Source organism: Protopterus annectens, chromosome 6.part0 (genome assembly GCF_019279795.1).
Source record: "Protopterus annectens isolate FY-2018-M chromosome 6.part0, PAN1.0, whole genome shotgun sequence".
Taxonomy (NCBI): Eukaryota; Metazoa; Chordata; order Ceratodontiformes; family Protopteridae; genus Protopterus; species Protopterus annectens.
The window spans coordinates 766,151,200-766,173,707 of record NC_056737.1 but is presented as its reverse complement, the minus strand read 5'-3'; the positions used below and the strand labels follow the sequence as shown (position 1 = coordinate 766,173,707).

The window sequence follows — 22,508 nt, the reverse complement described above, 5'->3', positions numbered from 1 at the left end:
ACAACATTTTTAGTACAACGACTCAGGCAACAGAAAGTAGAAAGGGCTGTCACCAAGATTAGGGAGCCTATAACAATGAAGGTAACAAGAGATCCTGCAGAGGTATTAGAAATATTTTGGAGGCAAACATTTGACAACATTAACTAAAAATTGATGATTTAGAGGGAGGCAGAATGTAAGAAAATACCATTGTTGGTGGTGGGTCTTGATGCAGAAAAAGCATTTGACAGAGTAAGCTGGAACTTTATGAGCAGGGCAATGGAAACATCTGCATATACAGGGGTCCAGGGAAGTAACTATTGTGAGAAGAAATATCCAGGGAATTCTTATGGCTAGGCTTGTATAGGCCCTATAGCCTAGTACCATCCTATGAACCTATTTCCTGAAAAAATTATAAGGTTGATTAGGAGGATATATAAGGGATCAGAGGCGAAAATTAAAATGGGTGCGGTCCCCTCTGATAATTTCTGCATGAGCAGAGGAACCAGGCAGGGGTGTCCTCTTTCCCCTTTGTTATTTGCATAATATTTAGAACCATTGGCAAAGAAGATAAGGGACATAGAAATTTATAGATACAATTGGTATGGTAGTCAAGAAAAGCTGGCTCTGTTTGCAGACAGTTTTATTTTGTACCTGACAAAACCAGAAAGAGACATTACAGTGTTTTGGAAGATTCTGAGACAGTTTCAAATCTTTTTGGGATATAAAACTAATGAAGCTAAAACAAAGGCAATAGCAGTAAATTATGTACCCACATATGAACTGGTTTAGTAATAGCCATATTTATGGGGACATAATAAAATGAAGTATTTTGGAGTATGGATTAAAAATGATTCTGGTGTGGCAGATGAGGATATATGGGAAGAAACTAAACAAAAATAATGTAAAAACCTGAGAAAATGGAAGCTTTGTTATATGGCTATGGATAGTAAGATACAAGCAGTTAAAATGTTTATGTCCCATTAGTCTTATACACAGGTCAGGCATATTTTTATCAAGCAGAGAAGTTGTGGATAGCAATTAATAAAGAGCTGAAGGATTTTATCTGGGAGGGGAAGATGACATGAGTCAAGTGGGCTAAGTTGATTCTTCCAATAGAACAGGGTGGATTGGGTTTACCGATTTGAAGGGATATTTCAGAGGTACACAGTTAAGGCTACTATAGATAGCACAAGCAGAAAACTGTAATTCAAAGTGGAAAGAGATGCTGGTGAAACAGGGGGGAGCTCAAGAAAAAAGGAGAGATTGGGATTTTGGATGCAGGCCTTTAAAGAGAATAACAATAATCATACAGAATATTATATCTATAAAGTAGCAGAAAGTATCAGCAAACACTGGAATGGAGAAAGGAGATTCTGCTGATAGGGTTGACTGCAGTTAGGGATATAGACAATAGACAAGAGGGAGATGGAATTTATTTGAGAAAACTGGCAAAGGAACCAAGGTATTGTGAGCAAATAACTAGAGAGGGAAAGATGATAGAATGGGAAGATTCTAAAAATTTATTTGGACTGCAGGTTAGAGATTGCCTTCCCTATCATGGATTGATATCAGAGTATAGGCAAAGAGAAAGAAATAGTGGGGGCCCTAAATGAAAGGCCATCTCAGGTAGAGTTTTTAGTAGAATTTAGAACAGAAGCTGACATTAAAAACATAATAATTAATAGGTTCATAGGTTCATACTAGGCTATCTGCCCTAGGGCATTTATAAGCCTAGCCAGAATGTGTTTGGCTTTCGCCATCCATTTTAAATTTATTTTGCTATGCCCTTTTTCGAGGTTAGTATACTGTGCCTCTGTCTAACAGTGACACAGAAGTGATACCCGGGGTAAACCTACGATCTCCCATCCACTCATCAAGATTCCTCTTGAAGAGAGTCAATGAGGGACTCTACCTAACCTGGACTGGGATTTTATTCCAGAGTGAAGGGAGCCTCTGAGTTATGAATCTGTCCCTCCAGCATGTCCTATTTATTTCAGTGCTGAGGTTCAAGTCTCTTGAGCGCGTAGCTCGATGGGATTTGGATTTTCTTAGGTGCAGCATGTCCATTAATTCCGGGTTGGACATGGCTTTATACATCAGGCACAGATCGCCTCTGAACAGGCGGTATGCCACTGAGTAGAGCTGGAGTTTCTTTAACCGAGCAGCATATGGCATCTGTTTGAGCCCTTTGATCCTCTTGGTGAGGTACTTTTGGGGTCTTTCCAGTTGCTGCAGGTGTCTGGTAAGGTACATCCCAAAAGGGGCATTGTACTCAATTATGGGCCTGATGAGGGATGAGTAAAGAGGCACGATGACCTCCCCTGATCTAGATGTGAATCCCTTCATGATTAGGTGGGCTATATAAAATGTTTTTCTAACCACTTTGGCCACGTGGTTGTCAAATGAGAGATTGCTATCAACTTGGGTCCCCAGGTCCCTAATTACTTCTTCTGTACTTAATGGATTACCACCTATGTGGTAATTTGTGGGCACCTTGTTTTGCCAAAGGGGATGACTCTACACTTTTGGCATTTAGCTTGAGGCCATGGCTCTGCCACCAGTTGTCTGTTTCTATGAGGCACCTGTGGAGGAGGCTTGTGCCGGCAGGAGAGTCGATTGTGGTGCCCAGTTTGCAGTCATCTGCGAACTTGGTCAGCCACAGTCCTTCTGTGTTGGCCTGTACCTCCGAGAAATATATACCGAACAAGAGAGGTCCCAGGACTGAGCCTTGTGGGACACCACTTGTAACTGGTTTGGAGTCTGACATGGCTCCAGCAATTCTAACCATGTGGGTTCTGTCCTTGAGCCAGTTTGCAATCCATCTAGTGACATAGGGGTTTATATTTAAGCTGGTGAGCTTATCTATAATGCCCGAGTGGGGTATTGTATCGAAGGCTTTTGCGAGGTCCAGGTAGGCTGTGTGGACCACCTTCCCTTCATCAATCGCCTTGGTGACTGTTTCAAAGAAATCAACCAGGTTTAAGAGGCAGGATCTGCCCTTAACAAAGCCGAACTGGGTAGGATCCAGTGTCTGTAGGTCCCCAATATCTTTATTTATGAGGTCCATGATGATCCTTTCCATAGCTTTGCAGACCAAGCTAGTCAGGCTTATGGGGTGATAGTTTCCAGGATCCGTTGAGGCACCACCTTTATGGAGAGGGACCACTGTTGCTGTACGCCACTCTTTGGGCACATATCCTGTAGTAAGGCTGAGATTGAACAGTAGTTTTATGTTTGGGTTTAGCTCTTCTTGGAGTTCATGTAGGACGCAGCCCGGGACACCAACTGGTCCCATTGATGCTGTGTTTTTTGCTTTGGAGAGGGTGGCTCTTACCTGAGCATCTGAGATGTCAGGGGGGCAGCACTCTGCTGGGATAGATATTTGCCCTTTTGGTGGGGGAGGGAGTTTGCGCTGAACCTGTCAGCTAGGATGTTGGCAATGTCTGTGGGTTCAGTGTATTTTTGTCATTTTGGACTAATTCTGAGCATATCTGGGAATTCCCACCCAGGTTCCTAACATAACTAAAGAAAGCCTTGTGATTATCCTTAGTGTCCTGTGCAATTTTTCTCTCGAAGCTGGCCTTAGACAATTTTATGAGTGCCCGTAGTTTTTTGCTAATACTGATCAGTGATGCCTTCCCTTTTGGGATTTTGCTCTATCATTTAGTAGCTTCCTCCTTCTATTGTATAGTTTGTTTATGGCTGGGGTCCACCAGACAGGACGTCTGCCTTTGGAGGATTGGGTCTTGGTTTTATTTGGGATTGCATGAGCCATGCATTCCTGAAGGTGTTCATAGAATGCATTTATAATGGATTCTGCGGTCTGGGCCGTATTTTCCACAGGCCCGGGGCTTTGAAGGATTCCACCTCGGTTTTGAGGAGTGTGAAATTTGCTTTAAAGAAGTTTTCACTGTGGTTTTCTGGGCAGGGGATGGGGTCGGGATGTGAATATCCAGTGAGATTAGTTTATGGTCTGATCTTACCAGTGAGGGATACACTTCTGGTCTGGAGCATAGAGTCCCCATGTTGGTGATGATCAGGTCCAGTATGTTTTCCCCTCTTGTGGGAGTGGTAACAAGTTGTTCCATAGCATTTGAGTTTATAAATTCTAGGAACCTTTGGGCTAGGGTGTTGGAGCTAGAGTAATGCTCCCAGTCTATGTTTGGGTAGTTGAAGTCGCCCAATATAATGGTGTTTGGAGAGACCTTCATATTTTCCAGTGTTCTCAGGAAGGCTGAGTGGGGTTCCTGGGTTTGGGAGGGTGGTCTGTAGCAGGCTATAAACTGGAAGGCAGTTTTACCCACTGTTAGTTGCACATGGATAGTCTCTAATGCTTCGTGCTTTGCCACCAACCTGGAGGTGTGGGTATCTTTGATGAATATTGATACTCCCCTCCTTTTGTGGTTTGGTCCAAGTTTTGGGGCCGAAAAGCATGGTATGAGGTATAACCTGGTAGTGCTGGGGTGCTCTCGGGAGCCCTGAACCAGGTTTCTGTTACTGCACAGATATCGATGTTCTCCATGCTAAGGAGAGTTTCAATGCATGCATCTTGAGGTTTAGACTTCTGGCATTGAGTAGCATTACTCTTAGTTTCTTATCCCTTGTGATACCTATGGAGGTGGGTTTGTCTTTTGAGCCTTGCCTAAAAAGGCACCATGGGGTAGCAAGAGCCTTTGCCAATATCCGAAAGCCCACGGGTGACAGGTGCAAGCTGTCCCTAGTGAAGCATCGTGGCTTGTCGAGCATATCATCCCAAGCTGACAGGCATTGGATCCCCTTTGAATGACACCAGTACTTAAGCCAATTGTTGAAATTGATCATCTTGTCTTCATATTGTGGCATCATTCTTGGTGAGGGTAAGATGCTACTCAAGGTCAGGGTCATACCGGCCTGGGCTACATGCTCAGAGAGCTCCTTTATGTCTCTTTTCATGTAGTCCATGGAGGTACGTCTCAGGTCATTCACACCAGCATGGACAATGACCGAGTCATATTTGTACTTGCCTTGGAGTGACCTGAGTGCTTGTGTTATGTGGCGGATCCTAGCGCCCGACAGGCTGCTCACCGTGACCCTCTCCTTGTTCAGTCTGGTGAGCGGGACGTCAGTGTGCCTGACGATAGTCACCTATTACAAGTGTATCAGGTGTGTTGTTTAGTCTTAAGGGCTGTGACTGTTCGGCACACTGGCTTTGTGAGATATGTGTTGCACGTGTTTTGTTTTGGGGTAGCGGTTGCTTGGTTGTCTGCTTTGGAGGTCTCTGCTGCTTAGGCAGATCTTTATTTAGAGCCTCGAGTATGTTTTTGTGTGATTATGTGTTTGGTTTGCTGTCGTGGTAGGTCTATGTGAGACTGGAATTGTAGTGAGTGTGGTTTCCTTCTCCTCCTGACTGGTTATGCCAGTACTGAGTTGAGAGAGCTTAGCCTCCAGTTTGACTATATGGTTGCATCTCTCACATGTGTTGGAATTTGTTGGGAGGAGGAGAGGGTTGTCTGTGTACATGAGGCAGTTGTAACATTGCCTCAAGATTCCCAGATTCACCAGCTGGACCGGAGAGGAGATTGACAACTGACCTTTGAACATGCTAGAATAATATTGGGAATTCCTTAATAATTGAAAACGAGGGCCAGTGGGGAGTGAGGGTGTAGTGCTTTTAATTTTTAGTGCGGACTTATATAATTGCTTTAGTGAGCAAGTGCCAGGTAACTTGAGTGCAATGTGTTACAGGTAACTTAAATGCAAAAACGACAAACAGTAACTTTCTTTCAAGAACATATAAAATATTGCATGATGACTATAAGAATCAATCAGAGGAGGTTAGAAAGGATTTGGAAGAGTCAGACTGGATAAACAGTTCACAAAGAAACAATGGGAAGATATATGTATGTCTCCCAAATATGCAACAAAATTTAGAAGATTTAAGATTTTTGCTTGGAAATGTTTACATAGATATTTTTATACCCCAAGCAGACGCCAGAGAATTTTTCCTTATATAGATAGCAAATGTTGGAAGTGTGATAGGGAAGAAAGAGGTAACTGAGAACATATTTTCTGGGAGTGTAGTGAGTTGGCGGACATTAAGGATTCCCTATGGGATGCCCTTTTGGAGATGCTGGGTGGGCATATTGGTATGAAGAGGGAGATGATTTTTCTGAGCTATGATACAGAATTGGAATTGCCTTGATATGGTAAGGCCTTGCTGTGTCTAATTATGGTGGCTGCCAAAAAAAGCAATTGCTAAAAGATGGAAATCAAAATCTAAACCAACGATACCAGATGTAGTGAATATAGTAACAGAGATAAAACCACTGGAATTGAGATCTTTAGAAAATGGTAGGGGCAAACTACATAGAAAAAAATAGGAATTGTCGGAACAATACATATGGGGGAGGAATGAGGTTTAAAGAAGTCAGGACTTAAATGAGCTATGTAATGTTTGACTGAAAATGATTGAGTAGATTATAAATGATGTACAATGTTTGCAACTGGGAGTGTGTCAGTATGGTTTGTGATGTAAAATGCTTGCAGCTAGGATTGTGTTGGTGTGGATTGTTTTCATTTATATAAATGTATGAGTGCCTATGTCTTAAGCGATGGTTTAATAAAGATGTTTCTTGTTTAAGAATAAAAGGGCAGGAATTGAATAATTTTCGTAATGTTGCTTAGGCTATATGATATATAGCAATATATGTGAAGTAGAATGTTTGTAAATATAAACTTGTTAATACAGTGTGATTGCTGTTGTATAAATTGCTGTTATATAAATGTAAATTTTCTTGTATCACAAGTGATAATTCAATAAAGATCTTTTAAAAAATGAATACCTAACAAAAAAAAAAGAATACCTGTCAAGCTTCTACTTGCAGGAAGCACATCAGCATGCTGGAAAACCACCAAACCTTTTCCTCAGGATGGGACAGTTCTGTGCACTTCACTGCCATCCTCTGTCTGGCTGTTCCAGTACCCCAGCTGTTATTCAAACTCCTTCAGCCATGGTATCCTAGCGAAATCATATATAGGCTCATAGGTAGGTACTAGGCTATCGGCCCAAGGGTCTATGTAAGCCTAGCCAACAAGGTTCCCTGGCTTACACCACCCAAGAAAGTTAATTTCCTGTGCCCCTGTCGAGCAGAGCCACAGAAGTTATCCTCAGGGTGTATTTCCTATTTCCCATCCACTCATCAAGATTTTTCTTGAAGAGTGCTAATGAGGACCTTTGCTTGACATATATGGGTAGCTTGTTCCAGAGTATAGGAAGTCTCTGGGACAAGAATCTATCCCTCCAGCATGTCCTGTGTATTGTGGTGACAAGGTTCAGGTCCCTAGAGCATGTAGCTCGGAGGGATTGGGATTTCTTTAGGTGTAGCATGTCCAACAGCTCTGGGTTTAACATAGCTTTATATGTTAGGCAGAGATCTCCTCGGAGTAGGCGATATGGTACAGAGTAAAGCTGGAGTTTTTTGAGACAGTCAGTGTAGGGCATCTGTTTGAGGCCAGTAATCCTCTTTGTGAGGTACTTCTGTGGCCTTTCCAGCTGCTGCATATGTCTTGTGAGGTACATTCCAAAATGGGCGTTGTACTTTATAATGGGTCTGAGTGCCAAGCAGAGGGGAACAATGATCTCTTTTTTCCTGGATGAGAACCCTTTTGTGATGAGGTGTGCCACATAGAAGGATTTCCTGATTACTGTGGCAATGTGATTATCAAAGGTGAGACTACTGTCCACCTGGGTCCCAAGGTCTCTTATCACACATTTGGCATTAAGTAGACTGCCGTTTATGTGGTAGTTCACGGGTACATAGTTTTTACCAAATATTGTGGGCTATCCCTGCTTAAAGTTTGACAAATTAACTTGTGCAGTAGGCAGAGGTAGAATCACTACTTTTTTTAATATTTTTGTCTATGCTGTCTGATGATTACTCTTCAGTCCTCCCACATGTCCCATTGGCTCATTCATTCACTCTCATCAGGGTGAGGGTCAGCCATAAGGGGCCACCATTTAAGTATCCATTATGGGTGGTTTAAGTCAATCCCTGAGTTTTCTCTGTTCATAAGGAAAAGCGGGCATACAGTGATTTGATTGCAGTCATTGCGCCTCACTTCCACAATTTCTAGCAAGTATCCTTGAGCATGAGTAGCTACACCCAGTCCCCACCAGAGAAATTGCATGGCTCTTGTGCTTACCAAGCACCCCCCCCCCCAGAACAAGCTAACAGGCCATTTTCTTCATTCTTATCCCTCCATGCTGGTTCCAGTAGTATCGGGACCACTAATGGAACCCTGGTCACCTGAGTCACAGTCAGGACTCCATTCCTCCATGCCATGGAGCCAGCTTAGAATTAGTAATTTAAGAGATTCAAACTATAAGATTTTGTTGTTGTTGTGATTTGTCCTTTTATTATTAGTGCATTTTTTGGTTTCTGCTATATTAACTCTAGCACTGTTTCTACTAGGACTTTCATCTCCAGTATACAAGGGTGCTGATATGTCTAAGGTTCCTTCTTTGACACCTGTCTGTTTCTGGAAAGAGGTATATTGCCGAGCTGCTTACCTACAGCAGAATTGGGCCAAGGGAAGATACACAGTGGTTCCACTGCTTCGAGGTCACAGAAAAAGAGTGAACTGTCTTGATTGCGATGGTAAGATGTACCGAATGTATCTTTCATAATTTGTAGTACTGCTTTTCAATTTTCTTCAGATCAAAATAGTTCCTAAATTTTCAACTAATTGGAACTGTCTGGAATGTTGTAGTTGCCAATAACTTTAGATAAAAGAAGAAAGCAGGGCAGTAGTAATTGCTAGGTGGCTCTAAAAAATTGTGCTTGTAGAATACTATTAGCATGGGTAGTATAACATCAAGTACTGTATTGCTGTATTTAGCAGTATTACACCACACATCATGTACTGACGTAAGAAAATGCAGTAACATGACTGTGCTGTGCTAGTTTTAGTCAAAATTTGTATTAAAATATAAATCTTAATACTTCAAAATATGATTCATAGGATTTTCAAAGCTAATTTTAGTCTAATGATCATGCACTTTTTGCCAGTAGCAACACTTAGGCTTCCTTTCCTTTTCAAGAAAGGCCAGTTAGCCCCATAGTAAAATTGAGATTACCGATCCAATCATCAGGGTTTAATCTGAAGGAAAATCGGCGTTTGTCTTAAAATATTAGACTAATTTAGCAGTTAATAGAAACAGGTGTAGAGGCTCAGTTACATAAGAACTTACTTTACTACTGAGTAATATTCCCTTCCTGTTTATTTTTTAACTCCCTATATTTGGGTGTTTCCAGTTCCCTGGCATTCATAGCAGCCATAGCCATGAAAAGAACTTTGGATGCATTAAGGACTCTTTGCTGCAAATATTTTTATCTGCACTATAAAAATGACCATTAGGGCTTCTTTTAATAGATAAAAGGTAGCATGGTACACAAACTTCCAGTGTTCATTTGAGTCATCCAGTCATAGAATGTACAAGGCAAATGGGCCTTGTGGCCATTTACAATTTGCCATTACTTACCCTTAAACCTTACTTCCTTTTTAAGGAGCAATAAGCCAGTTATAAAGGGGGTGAGTTTATGAATATCCATCTGACTGTGTAATTCCTTTTTGAAGGAAGCTAGTGTGTCACATTGCTTAATCTGGACTGGAAGTTGTTTTAAAGGAGGGATAGTTATTGTGTGACAAATTTTTCTGCCCATCATGATATGTTTATTTGCTGAAGCAGGTTCTGATGTCCAGTTCTAGTGTTTACTAGAATGTTTAATTTGTGGAAAAAATGAGAGGTCTTGGATTGCTGGATCCCTAATGGCCCTGAAAGCAAGGGACAAATCACTCCTAAGGACTCTATAGGATACTGAATGCAGGGATATGGCCTGCAATCTGTCTAGGTAGCTCTGGTCCTTTAGGACCATGATCTTTTTGTCAGGAACCTTGATGTAGTTAGTAAGATGCATCACAAAGGAGGTATTGTATTCAGTGATTAGCCTAATTAATGCAGAATATAGAGTGATAAGGAATTCTTTGGATCTAGAGGAAATATCCTTTGTCATCAGTTGTGCCAGATAGAAAGAAGGATTTCCTGACCACTGTTGCAATGTGATGTTCAAAGGAGAGGAAGTATCTACCCATGTTCCAAGATTTCTTGCAGAATCTTAATTTTGGAGTGGGTTATTTACTATGCTGTAAAGTGTGTGGACGGTTTGTTTGCCAAATGAAACAATGTTAAATGTTTTACCATTTAGTTTTAGCTTCTTTTAAGACAGTCAACTATTTGCACATTCATGTTCACTTTGTAGCTTCTGCACATTAGAAGGGAATTTAAATATAACACCCAGTTTGCAATCATCTGCAAACTTGGATAGCTGAAGTGCCCTGTTTTTGATTTGGAGATCAGAGAAGTGTATTCCAAACAGCACAGGTCCCAGCACAGATCCCAGTGTTGCCCCACTGGTTACTTTCATGTTCTCTGAGGATATGCCTGCCACCTTCACAATGTGGGTTCTGTCCCTCATCCAGTTAGCTATCCATTTAAATACATAGGGATAAATTTGGAGTGCATCTATCATGTTGATAATGTTGGCATATGGTGTGGTATCAAATGCTTTAGCAAACTCTAGGTATGCTGCATGAAGGACCACTGTCCACAGCTTGCATTGCCCTGTTACAGAATGACCAGATTCATTAGACAGAAAATTTCCTTAACAAAGCCAAACTATTGGGAATCATGTCTTATAAAGATTGTTTATATTGTAGTTTATCAGGTCTGTTATTACCTGTTCCATGGCCTTTCAGATGAGCCTCATCAAGTTGCTAGGTGTGTAATTCCAGGAGTTTGTGGTGGGGGCACCATTGTTGCATTCTGCATTAAGCAACCCAATAAAATTCTATCTTACATCGCCATAGTATGCATCATGGATTTGTGTATAATAATATAGTTAAAGGGCAGAGTATGAGGATTTCTAGGTATAATCCTACTGAAGTTGGTTTCCTTGATGATTTATCTGATTTAGAGCATAGACTTACCTTGAGGGGATATAATACTACTGACATCTTGAGTGGCATGGATGGACTCATTGAGTTGAGGTCTGACAGCCATTTGGTGAGTACTCTGTCTGATCTTCCCACTGATGTTGTTCATAAACCAGATAGTCACCCTGTGTTTTTGATGTTCTATACTAAAGACATTGGTGTTATCAAAGATATAGTGAGAACACCAGGGACATTCTCATGGTTGATCCACATATTAAAGGAGTTATTGGTGATGTTCCACAGTTTAGATATAAGAATGAGAGAAACATCAAGAGATTACTCTGTGATAAATATACCATCACCAATGATTCAATAGTGACTCCATTTGGAACCAGGAAGTGTGGGAAATGTAATTTTTGTAATTTTATTAATTCTGATGATATTTTTATACATCCTGTTACTTTAGTTTCCCATCAATTTAAGGTCAGAGGTGATTGTATGTCTAGGGATTTAGTGTATCTAGCTTCCTGTAATGCCTGCTCGTCTTTTTATATAGGCAAGACGAACAGGTGTTTGAGGACAGGATGTGAACACCTATACAATATTAGAGTAAAAATAAGACCAATGCATTAGCCAAACACGTGTTGGATACAGATGACACTTTTTTTTAGGATTATAGAAATTATTAATGTTACCAGTCGAGGAGGGGATATCAGAACTATAACTGAGAGCAGAGAGAATGTGTGGATTATGAGGTTTAGATCTGATGTTTGTCCTGGTCTGAACTCTAAATTGTCTTTGAAGCCTTTTTTGAGAATGAGGAGACTAAAAGTATATAATTGAGGCATCATGTAATGGTTGCACATGTTTTTTTAGCTCACTTTCAGGTATCTTTGTAGATATGCCCCTGGCCTCAATATCATAGCTAGTCTTGGTGCATTACTTATTGGTTTTTATACATATATATTCTTTATATATTTTTTATATATTTTGTGTGTTTTTATGTGTATATCTTGTTAGTATATGCACCATACTAGTCTTTTCCTTGTAGTTGTATCATAATGTGTATTCTTTGGTGTTTACCATATGCTCTGCATATTATTTATTGTATTTATTCTATGGTTCAGCTGCATTTTTTGGTCATTCTCAGCTATTTTTGTTATGTTATTTTAACAGGATGCTAATTATTTGTTTAATGTGTTAATAGCTTTATTCTATTAGTGTTTGGATATTTAAGATGTTGTAATTTATGGTGTTTTATCGAGTCTGATGAAGCCGAAGGTGGTTTTACTGCTGGATTACCCTCTCTGGATTTGTCTACTGCCTCATGTGATTGAATTATGCTCTACATGTTCCAGTTTTGATGATCATTGGATTTTTTGGACAAATTATCTCTGAGCTGTGCTTCGCCCTAACTTTTATTATTTTGTGCTACTTATTTGTTGCTGCTTGGATAGGGCGTTTACCCTGCTGCATACTTCTATATGTTGAACCCAATAAAATTGTTTAGTATATATTCACTTGAGAAAAAGAGGTGTGATTTTTAAGTCCTATAATTATACTGGATTTGGTGGATTATTATGTTTATGGCCATTATTCTCTCGAGTCACTTCAGTAGTCACATTTTAAAATTTGGGTTTCAATAGGGAGAACATTAAGTATATTGTCAAAGTATCAGTGTCTTTAAAATATTGACATTGATAATAGACCAGCCCTGGGATTCAGACAGGCTTACAGCAATGCAGACATTTTAAACATAAGTCTTTCTAATTCAGAGACAACTCTCCCATTACTGGTGTCTCATTATTGTGGCCATATCGCAGAGAGCAGTGCACTCTCCCAGAAAATGTGACATCTCTGAATCAACCTGGCAGAGTGATTCAGAGAATCCTCTGCCTAGTTAATTTTCCTTCTAGGCGGAAAAAATGGCATCTTTTGACAATGTTCAACAACTTACTTCTTTGTGAGTAGTCAGTGCTTATATTGCAGCTACAGGTTAGTGTAGTGTATATGAGTTTGTGTGTGAATATGCATGACCATGTCTGTGGGGGTACACAGCTGAATGGATGTGTGTATGTGTGTCTGTCTGTCTGTGTCTGTCTGGGTGGCTGCACTTCTGGTGGGTAGTTATGGATTGGCTAAATGTGTGTGTGTGTGTGTGTGTGTGTGTGTGTGTGTGTGTGTGTGTGTGTGTGTGTGTGTGTGTGTGTGTGTGTGTGTGTGTGTGTGTGTGAATATCTGGGAGTGTGTGCATGTATACACAGGAGTCTGAATGTGTGTATAGAGGGGTGCCAATGCTACTGCAGTGCATGGGCTGGTAGGGTGAACAAATGGACTGTTCGATTCAGTCATGATAATTGTCCACTAATGAGGTGCTTCTCTGTGTGACTTTATCGTGTCTCTGAATTGGAGATTCTGTATGTTGAGTTAATATGTGCAACTTGAGAGAATCTTTCTGAATCCTAACCCAGGTTTGATAGATTTTGTGACAGAAGTCAGGTCAGAAATGGGTAATCTGGTTCATTTGGTATGTAAGGGCATATTAGTGGAAACATTTAGTCAAGCATGTGATAAGATATTGGAGGAAAAACAGGGAGCTTTGCATACATTATGGAGTCATCTATGGGAATGGAAGCCCTCAAGTCTTCTCATTACATGTATTACAAGATCACAAAGACCTAGAATATTTGAAAGGAAATGCTTTCATAAGTAGTTTTTGGAATCAAATAAGTTGAGGTGAATGTAGCTGGCAGAGCTCCTTTGAGTAGGATTGCTTCAAAGCTTTTCTCTTTCCTTTGTAGATTAACTCTGATCTTGTGCTTCTGAAGGTACATCTGTAGGTGGTATAAAACCCTTATATAAATCGAGTTAGCATGTGCTTTATTCAGTTCTTGTCATTGTCCAAGTACAGTTGTTCCTTCGGTTTCACAATAATGATTTTTACTGGGAACTAGGTTTGCGCATTCTTACACTTGTAATTTTTTTTCAGTGTAAACTTGAAAAAAACGTCATTATCTTGACTTGTCTAAGGTAAGAGTATGTCTTCAACCCCTAGATCAATTAAGTAAAGTGTACTTGTGGACATAAAATTGCATCCAAAGATTACCACACCCAGTTCTTGTTTTGTTTAGCGTTTGACCATAAACAAGAACCTTATGTTGTTTGCCAAACTTATAGGTTCATAGGTAGGTACTAGGCTATTGGCCCTAGGGCCTATATAAGCCTAGCCAAAGGTACCCTGGCCTTTGCCACCCAAGAAAATTATTTTCCTGTGCCACTGTCGAGCAGAGCCACAGAAGTGATCCCCGGGGTGAATTTCCTATCTCCCATCCAATCATCAAGATTTTTCTTGAACAGTGCTAATGAGGAGCTTTGTTTGATATAGATAGGTAGTTTGTTCCAGAGTATGGGAAGTCTCTGGGACAGGAATCTATTCCTCCAGCATGTTCTGTTTATTGTGGTGACGAGGTTTAGGTCCCTAGAGCATGTAGCTCGTAGGGATTGGGATTTCTTTAAGTGGAGCATGTCTAAAAGCTCTGGGTTTGACATAACTTTGTGTGTTAGGCAGAGATTGCCTCTGAGTAGGCGATATGCAATGGAGTAAAGCTGCAGTTTTTTGAGACGGTCTGCATAGGGTATCTCTTTGAGTCCGGTAATCCTCTTTGTGAGGTATTTCTGTGGCCTTTCCAGTTGTTGTAGATGTTTTGTGAGGTACATACCAAAAGGGGCATTGTACTCTACAATGGGTCTAATGAGTGACGAGTAGAGGGGAACAATGACCTCTTTTTTTCCTGGATGAGAAACCTTTTGTGATGAGGTGTGCCACATAGAAGGCTTTCCTGACTACTGTGGCGATGTGATTATCAAAGGAGAGACTACTGTCCACCTGTGTCCCATAGTCTCTTATTACACTTTCAGTGTTAAGTAGACTACCACCTATGTGGTAGTTCATGGGTACTGAGTTTTTACCAAAAGGAATGACAGTGCACTTTTTGGCATTGAGCTTGGGGCCATGGCTTTGACACCAGGCATCTGTTTCAGCAAGGCCCTTTTGTAGGATGTCCACATCTTTTGGAGTTTTGATTATGGCTCCTAGTTTGCAGTCATCTGCGAACTTCATTAGCCAAAGACCTTCTGTGTTGGCCTGTACTTCAGAGAAGTAGATACCAAACAGGAGAGGACCCAGGACTGAACCCTGTGATACTCCACTTGTCACTGGTCTGAAGCTGGATTTGGAGTTTGCTACTTTCACAGTGTGGGTTCTGTCAGTGAGCCAGTTGGCAACCCATCTTGTGACATAGGGATTTATACCTAGTTTAGTGAGTTTATCTATAATTCCAGAATGGGGGGTGGTGTCAAAAGCCTTGGCGAGATCTAGATAGGCTGTGTGAACCACCTTACCCTCATCTACAGCTTTGGTGACTGCTTCAAAGAAGTCTATCAGGTTTAGGAGACATGATCTGCCTTTTACAAACCTGAACTGGGTGGGGTCCTAAGTTTGGAGATTACCAATGTCATTGTTTATAAGTTCCATGATGATACACTCCATAGCCTTGCAGACCAGGCTCGTTAGGCTAATTGGGCGGTAGTTTCCGGGGTCTGTGGTGGCTCTCCCTTTGTGGAGTGGGATAACTGTTGCTGTGCGCCATTCAGTGGGCACATAGCCTGAGGTGAGGCTATGATTGAACATGGTACTTAGGTGGGGTGCCAGTTCGTTCTGTAGTTCATGTAGAACACAGCCTGGGATGTCATCAGGTCCCATGGATGCTGTGTTCTTGGCTTTGGATAGTGTGTTTTTTACCTGTGCAGCTGTGATTACAGGAACTTTGCATTCTTCTGGTATAGAGATGGGCCCTTTAGGGGATGACAGAGGGGTAAAGTTAGCACTGAACCTATCTGCCAGGATGTTGGCAATATCCGTTGGTTCTGTATATTTAGTGCCATTGTGCTGTAACTCAGAGCATATCTGAGTGTTGCCATTGAGATTCTTGACATAGCTATAGAATGCTTTGTGGTTGTCTTTAGAGTCAGTGGCAATTTTGTTTTCATAACTAGCTTTGGTGGATTTTATGAGGGATCTCAGCTTCTTACTGAAGCTGACCAGGGAGTTTCTCCCATCATGGGATTTTACTCTTTTTTGCAACAGTTTCTTTCTTCTGTTGTAGAGTTTGTTTATGGTAGGGGACCACCAGATTAGCTTCCTTTTTTTTGGAGGATAGCATATTGGTTCTGTTAGGGATTGCATGATCCATGCACTCATGTAAGTGCTTATAAAGTGCATTTGTGTAGGATTCAACAGTCGTACCTCTATTGTCCATCAGCCTGGGTGTCGTGAAGTTTTCCACTTCTGTCTTAAGAAGTGTGAAGTTGGCTTTGGAGAAATTTTTTACTGTGGTTTCCCTAATGGGGGGTGAGGGAGGGATGTGGATGTCTAGGGTGATTAGCTTATGGTCGGATCTGACCAACGAGGAATTGACCTCTGGTGTGGAGCACCGGTTGCCTATGTTGGTAATAACCAAGTCTAGGATATTGCTGCCCCTGGTGGGGGGTGTGGATAAGTTGATCCATGGCATTGGAATTTATGAATTCCAGAAAACGTTGAGCACAAGAGTTGGTACATGAGTTCTCCATTTTAAGGAGTGCCTCCAGAGAGTGCATTTTGAGGTTTAGACTTCTAGCATTGAGTAGCAATACCCTCAGATTCTTCTTGCCTGTACCTGTTAGGGTGGTGAATTTGTCATTTGAACCTTGTCTAAAAAAGGCACTATAGGGGTGGCTAGAGCCTTAGCCAGTATCCGGAATCCTAGGGGCGACAGGTGCAGGCCATCTCTGGCAAAGCATCGTGGCTTGTCGATCATGTCATCCCAGGCAGACAGATACTGGATCCCCTTAGAGTGACACCAGAAGCTTAGCCAATTGTTGAAGTCAATCATTTTGTCTTTGTACTGTGGTATCATTCTGGGTGATGGCAGGATGCTACTCAGGGCTTGGGTCATACCTGCCTGGGCTACAAGATCGGACAGCTCCTCCATGTCCCCTTTCATGTAGTCCAAGGAGGTACGTCTCAGGTCATTCACACCAACATGGACAATGACAGAGTCATATTTGTACTTGTTGTGGAGTGACCTGAGTGCATGTGTTATGTGGTGGATCCTGGCACCCAACAGGCAGCTGACAGTAACTTTCTCCTTGTTTAGCCTGGTGAGTGGAACATCAGTGTGCCTGACTATAGAGTCACCTATGACTAGAGTGTTGGGTACATTGTTATGCCTTATGGGCTGTGGTTGAGTGGCACACTGAGTTTGTGGGCTATGTGTCATTTGGGTTGTGTTGGGGGGTGGATGTTGCTTGTGTTTCTGCTTTGGAGGTCCCTGTTGCTTGGGCAGGTTTTTACTGAGAGCCTCCATGAATGTAGGTGTGTGTTTTGTGTTTCTATGTGTGTGTTTTGGTGGTGTAGGTTTTGAGGGACTATGCACTGAGTGTGGTGTGGCACAAGTGTTTACCTTCTCCTCTTGACTGTCTAATCCAGTCTTGGGTGAAGAAAGCTTTGCTTCCAGTTTGGCTATATAAGTGCATCTCTCACAGGTTATAGTGTTGGGTGGTAGGAGGAGAGGGTTGTCTGTGAACATGAGGCAATTACTGCATTGCCCCAATATGCCCAGATTCATCAGGAAGACAGGAGAAAACACTGGGGGCTGACCCTTAGACATGCCTGGATAGGTGCTTATTTGTTAAGTTCTAGAAACTGTTTTCCTCTAGACAGTGAGGAAAGTTGAGTGCTGTAGTAATTTGTAGCTTATTTAGTGCTTACAATAAGTTCTGAACAAGTGCTGAAACAAAAACTGGACACAGCAAATCTATATTCAGGCTAGACTACCCACAGGAAAGGCAAGAAACAAGCTTAGAAAAATTTTTTTTTTTTTTTAGTGGAAAGAAAGAAAGGAGTAGCAGCAACTAAGCTGATTGGCCTTCTTAAATGTTCTCCCTGTACTGGGTAGAATGAGGTAATGACACTAGACTGGGAGGAGGGTCCCAGATCAAATTTACACTAGGGGCGGGCAACTGCAAATCCACCAACTATAAAAACACTATACCAACAGGGAGGGAGGGTGTGAAACAAACTGCAGAAATGTTTCTCACAGCTGAAAAGCAGCAGTAAGCCTTTAAATGAAAGTTTTAAACAGCTAAAGGAGCCTCTAGAAAAAAGAGTTTAACTGCAACAAGTTATCAGAAACAAACAACCCAACAGATGCTTAATAAAAGTGGACAATTTCCAGTTAATACCACACACACAGTGAAACTAGCTAGAAAAATACACAGTACACAAAGTGCTATAAATAACAAAGAAATAAGAAACAAAATAAACAAAAAACAGGATACTTAATGTTATATATTATAGCTCTGAGTTTGCTGAGTGTCCTTCCTTCAATTAGCTCAGTGTAAAATGGCAACTAAACTGAGGTGTCCCTTTCATTTTATTTGACTAAGAAACATTAAAAAAAGAAGGACATTTAAAAGCACAAACAAAAATCACACTGTGGGAGGGGATAGATGAGATAAATCTAAGACCCCTGAAGAATCTGGCCAATCTAAAGAAGCAGTTATTAAATATTCTTAAAAATACAAAGTCATAGCTAGGGAGGGAAGAATGGCACTGCTTCCTCAAGTACTAATTGTTAGAGAGTTATGACTGGCACTATAGAACAGGTGACAGTCAGTTCAAGTGTCAGTCTGTTCTTACAACTGCAAGTACTAATCATAGTTATCTAAACAGCCACTGTTGAAGTCACAGTTGATTAAATGATTTGCTATGTCTAGCATTTTAGACTATGTTAGGTCTAGCATTTTGCTGCATTTTCTGAAAGGTGTTTGAGTAGATAGTTTTTGCTTCTCATCTGTGAAGGACTTTTTTTTCTATTTTTGCAGAAGGGAGGGAGGTGTCAGTATGGGCGATTGCCTAGAGTCCCACCTGGCCTAGCTACAGCTCTGTACACATGTAACATCTAAACTAGCACAACAAAAGAGGGTACTCAACTTCCAAGATGGCTGCATACTGATCAACAGCTTAACTTCAGCTCTCCCAGTGTGAAAACAGAAACTGAGAGACAAGGGCCAGAGATATTGTAAACTTTTGTTTTAATAAATATGTTTATTAAATTATCACATATGATGTAGGCAATCTTACATTTATTTAAATGAAAAACAATGATGACACCACTTAAGTTACAAACATTATACATCACAGACACCATTGAAACAACCGTAGTTGCAAACATTATACATCACTTACAATCTGTCATGTAATTGTCAATTAGGCATTATGTGGCTCATTCAAATCCTGCCTCTTAAACCTTGTTCCCTCTCTGCATATATTGTTCCCACAATTCCCATTTTTTTCTATGTAGTTTGCTCTGTCCCTTTTCTAAAGATCCCAATTCCAGTTGTTTTCTCTCTGTTACTATAGTCACTACTTCTGGTAAAGTTAGTCTAGACTTTGATTGCCATTTTCTAGTAATAGCTTTTTTGGCAGCAATCATAATTAGATTCAGCAAGGCTTTACTATGTCTAGGCAATTCTGATTCTGTATCATAGCTCAAAAAATTATCTCCCCATTCAATCTAATCTGCTCACCCAGCATCTCCAACAGCGCGGTTTACAGGGAATCCCTAAAGTCTGCCAGCTCATTACACTTCCAAAAAACATGTTCCCAGCTACCTCTTACTTGCCCATCACACTTTCAACATTTGCTATCCACCTGAGGAAAAATTCTTTGGAGTCTACTTGGGGTAGAGAAATACCTACATAAACACTTCCAGGCAAAGATCCTACATTTTTTAGACTTTGTTGCATATTTGGGAGATATATATGTAATCCCCCCATTATGTCTTTGTGAATTGCTTATCCAGTCTCTCTTCCCAATCCTTTCTAAGCTTCTCTGATTGATTCTTATAACTTTGTGCAATATTTTATATGCTTTACTAATTATTCCTCTTTTGATGGCAGTTTCTGTTCTAGATACTATTAAAACCAGTACTCGTCTTTCATTTAGGACCCCCCTATTTCTTTCTCTTTGTCTATATTAATCATTGATAGGGAAGGCAATCTCTAACTTGTAATCGAAATAAATTCTTGGTCTCTTCCCATTCTGTTACCTTTCCCTTTGTAGTTATTGCTTCCAATACCTTGGTTTCTTTGCCAGTTTTCTTCAATAAATTCCAGCCCCTCTTGCCTATTATCTGTATCCCTAACCACAGTCATCCCTATCGGCAGAATCTCTTTTCTCTATTCTCCTGCTGGTTTAGTTCTTAGAATACTCCCTGCTATTTTATGACTATAATACTCTGTATAAAATACTAAAATTTATACAAGCTGAGATGAATAAACCGTTGGAAAGCCAGAAAATAAAATACAAAACAAAAATACCAATGGAATAAAACACTGGCCAAGGGTAAAATAAAAAGGATGTTTAATTGAACGACAAAAACAGACAGGTAAGCGCTTTCACTTCTGCTTCATCAGACCATGTGCACAAACAGAAATACACCCACAACTTATAAGCAGTTCAATTAGTAGGGAGCCAATCCCTGAAAGGAAACTGTCACATACTTAAATCCATCAATATAAAAACTCATGGCAGAGTATTGAAGAAAATAATAGCTGATTACGTTGCCATAAAAATGTAGAAATTAGAAAATATAAATAAAAATATTCACATAAAAACATACATGCTTTCATGAACAAAGAGTAGCAGCTGATAATATACACTGAAACCGCATAAAAGGTGTGTGAGCATTCCAAAACTGTAGAGGAAAGGATAAAAATATATACGTGTAGGCAGGCTTAACATCAAATCTGAAGTAGGCAGACTTCATTCGTCTGCAACCTGTGGGTATCGGATCCGATCTCGGATCCGAGCCGGCAATTCAAAAGCTTAGGCTCCGAGCTCCTAGCTCCTCCCTCTTACCCATAACCCCTTGCCAAGCCCTGACTGACCCCAGATTTCGTTTGCCGCTTTTCAGAAACAGCGAATTCTAGAGCTGGCGTGGTTTGAGATAAGTGTAGTTTTTCTGACAGGAAAATTTTTCAAATTCTCTATTTTGTTATTAATATAGTTAGAGTTGTGTGTGGTTAAGGCTTTCCTCCTCTTTAGTTAATTTTACTCGGTTTTACGTAGTTTGTTTGTGTGTGTGTGTGTTTAGGCCTTAGGTGTAATGTCTGAAGCCCCTAAGGCTGTTTTTTCGAAATGTACCGAGTGTGGCCATAAGCTGTCCCCAGCAGATGGCCACACTCAGAATCGCATCTTGGGGTTGAACACCTGTCTTCTGGTTGTACCATTTGTGCAGGGTTCAACCCCGGCTTTAAGGGAACGGAGGTCGGTTGGTGCTGGCGGGTCTTTTACCCCAGATACTGCTTCGCCTCTGCCCTCCAGTCAGCAACCTGTTGCTGTGAGTTCTCCCCCTCCGGCTGGGACTCAACCTCCCTTAAAGTTGCCGGAGGGGAAGGATTCTTCTAGGGAGAGACAGAAGGAGAGGCACAGGGAGAAGCACCACAAGAGGAGAGCCGAAGCTTCCAGTTCGGCTCCTCCATCTAAGCAGGCTTCCCCTGTGCCTTCTAGCTTTCCTCCTCCTCGGCTCCACTCCCCTCGGTTCTCTCCTGGACCCGAGGAGGAGGAGGCTAGCCCTTCCAGGAGGTCACCGAGACGGCTCTCTAGGTCTGCTTCGTGGCCTCCTCTAGATCGACCTTTCTATGAGCGAAGCTGATATGGACCGGATGATGAGGAAATTCATCCAGGCCCAAATGCAAATGGGAGAGCTCCTAGCCCCCCCCCAACCGGGAGGGGCTTGACCCCTTTTCGCCCCTTAGCTCCTTCTCCGACCCATACCACGGGTTCGGAGCTATCGGCGCCGTGCAGATTTGGATCCGGGGTGGGTCGGATCCGATAGGTCGGCGCACCTCGGATCCGTCCCATCCCTTGAGTGCTTGGTGCGAACCGACCTCTCGGAGCCGAGGGCCGAGCCTCGGATCCGAGGGAGCTGGTGTGTCTTCGGCTCCGTCCAGGTCGGAGCACACTGGTCTCGGATCCGGCGGTTTCGCTCGACTCCGATCCGTCGCCGGATCCGAGTGGGGTCGGCTCGGGCTTAGAGAAGCTGGCTTCCCTCGGCTTTCAACGTTATGGAAAGGGCACTGTCGAGGACATCCGGACCCCGGTCCCTGCCACGGCTCCATCCCGCACTCCATTGCAGTTGGGCCAGGCCCCCACCGGCCGGTCCCAGGGACAGCCCGCCTCGATGTCCCAAGTGGTTCCCTTGGTACATCCATCTGCTGTAGCGTACTCCTCGGACAGCCCCGATGAAGTACCTCGGAAGCAAGTGCAAGAGGAGGCACATGGACTCCCCTGAGTCCGTCACTGAAGACACGGACTTGGATGAAGGGAAGGCTCCCTAGGTCACCCCTGAGGACGTCGCATTTGGAGACACCAGGGAGGTGTTAAGCATCAGGGGGCGGTGGTCTGCCGCCAAGGCTTCTTCGGACCAGTCTGCGTTCTTGGAGGTATT

General features: G+C 41.9%; 1 protein-coding gene across 1 annotated transcript in view; it reads left to right on the top strand.

Moving 5' to 3' along the window:
* The window catches only part of LOC122804073 (F-box/WD repeat-containing protein 7-like), a 380,857-nt gene that overhangs the window by 54,278 nt on the left and 304,071 nt on the right, over window positions 1-22,508 (top strand). The window contains exon 2 of the mRNA XM_044073735.1: window positions 8,433-8,618. Coding sequence (XP_043929670.1) covers window positions 8,465-8,618 — 154 coding nt within the window. The 5' untranslated portion in view covers window positions 8,433-8,464. The remainder of the gene's footprint in view (window positions 1-8,432; window positions 8,619-22,508) is intronic.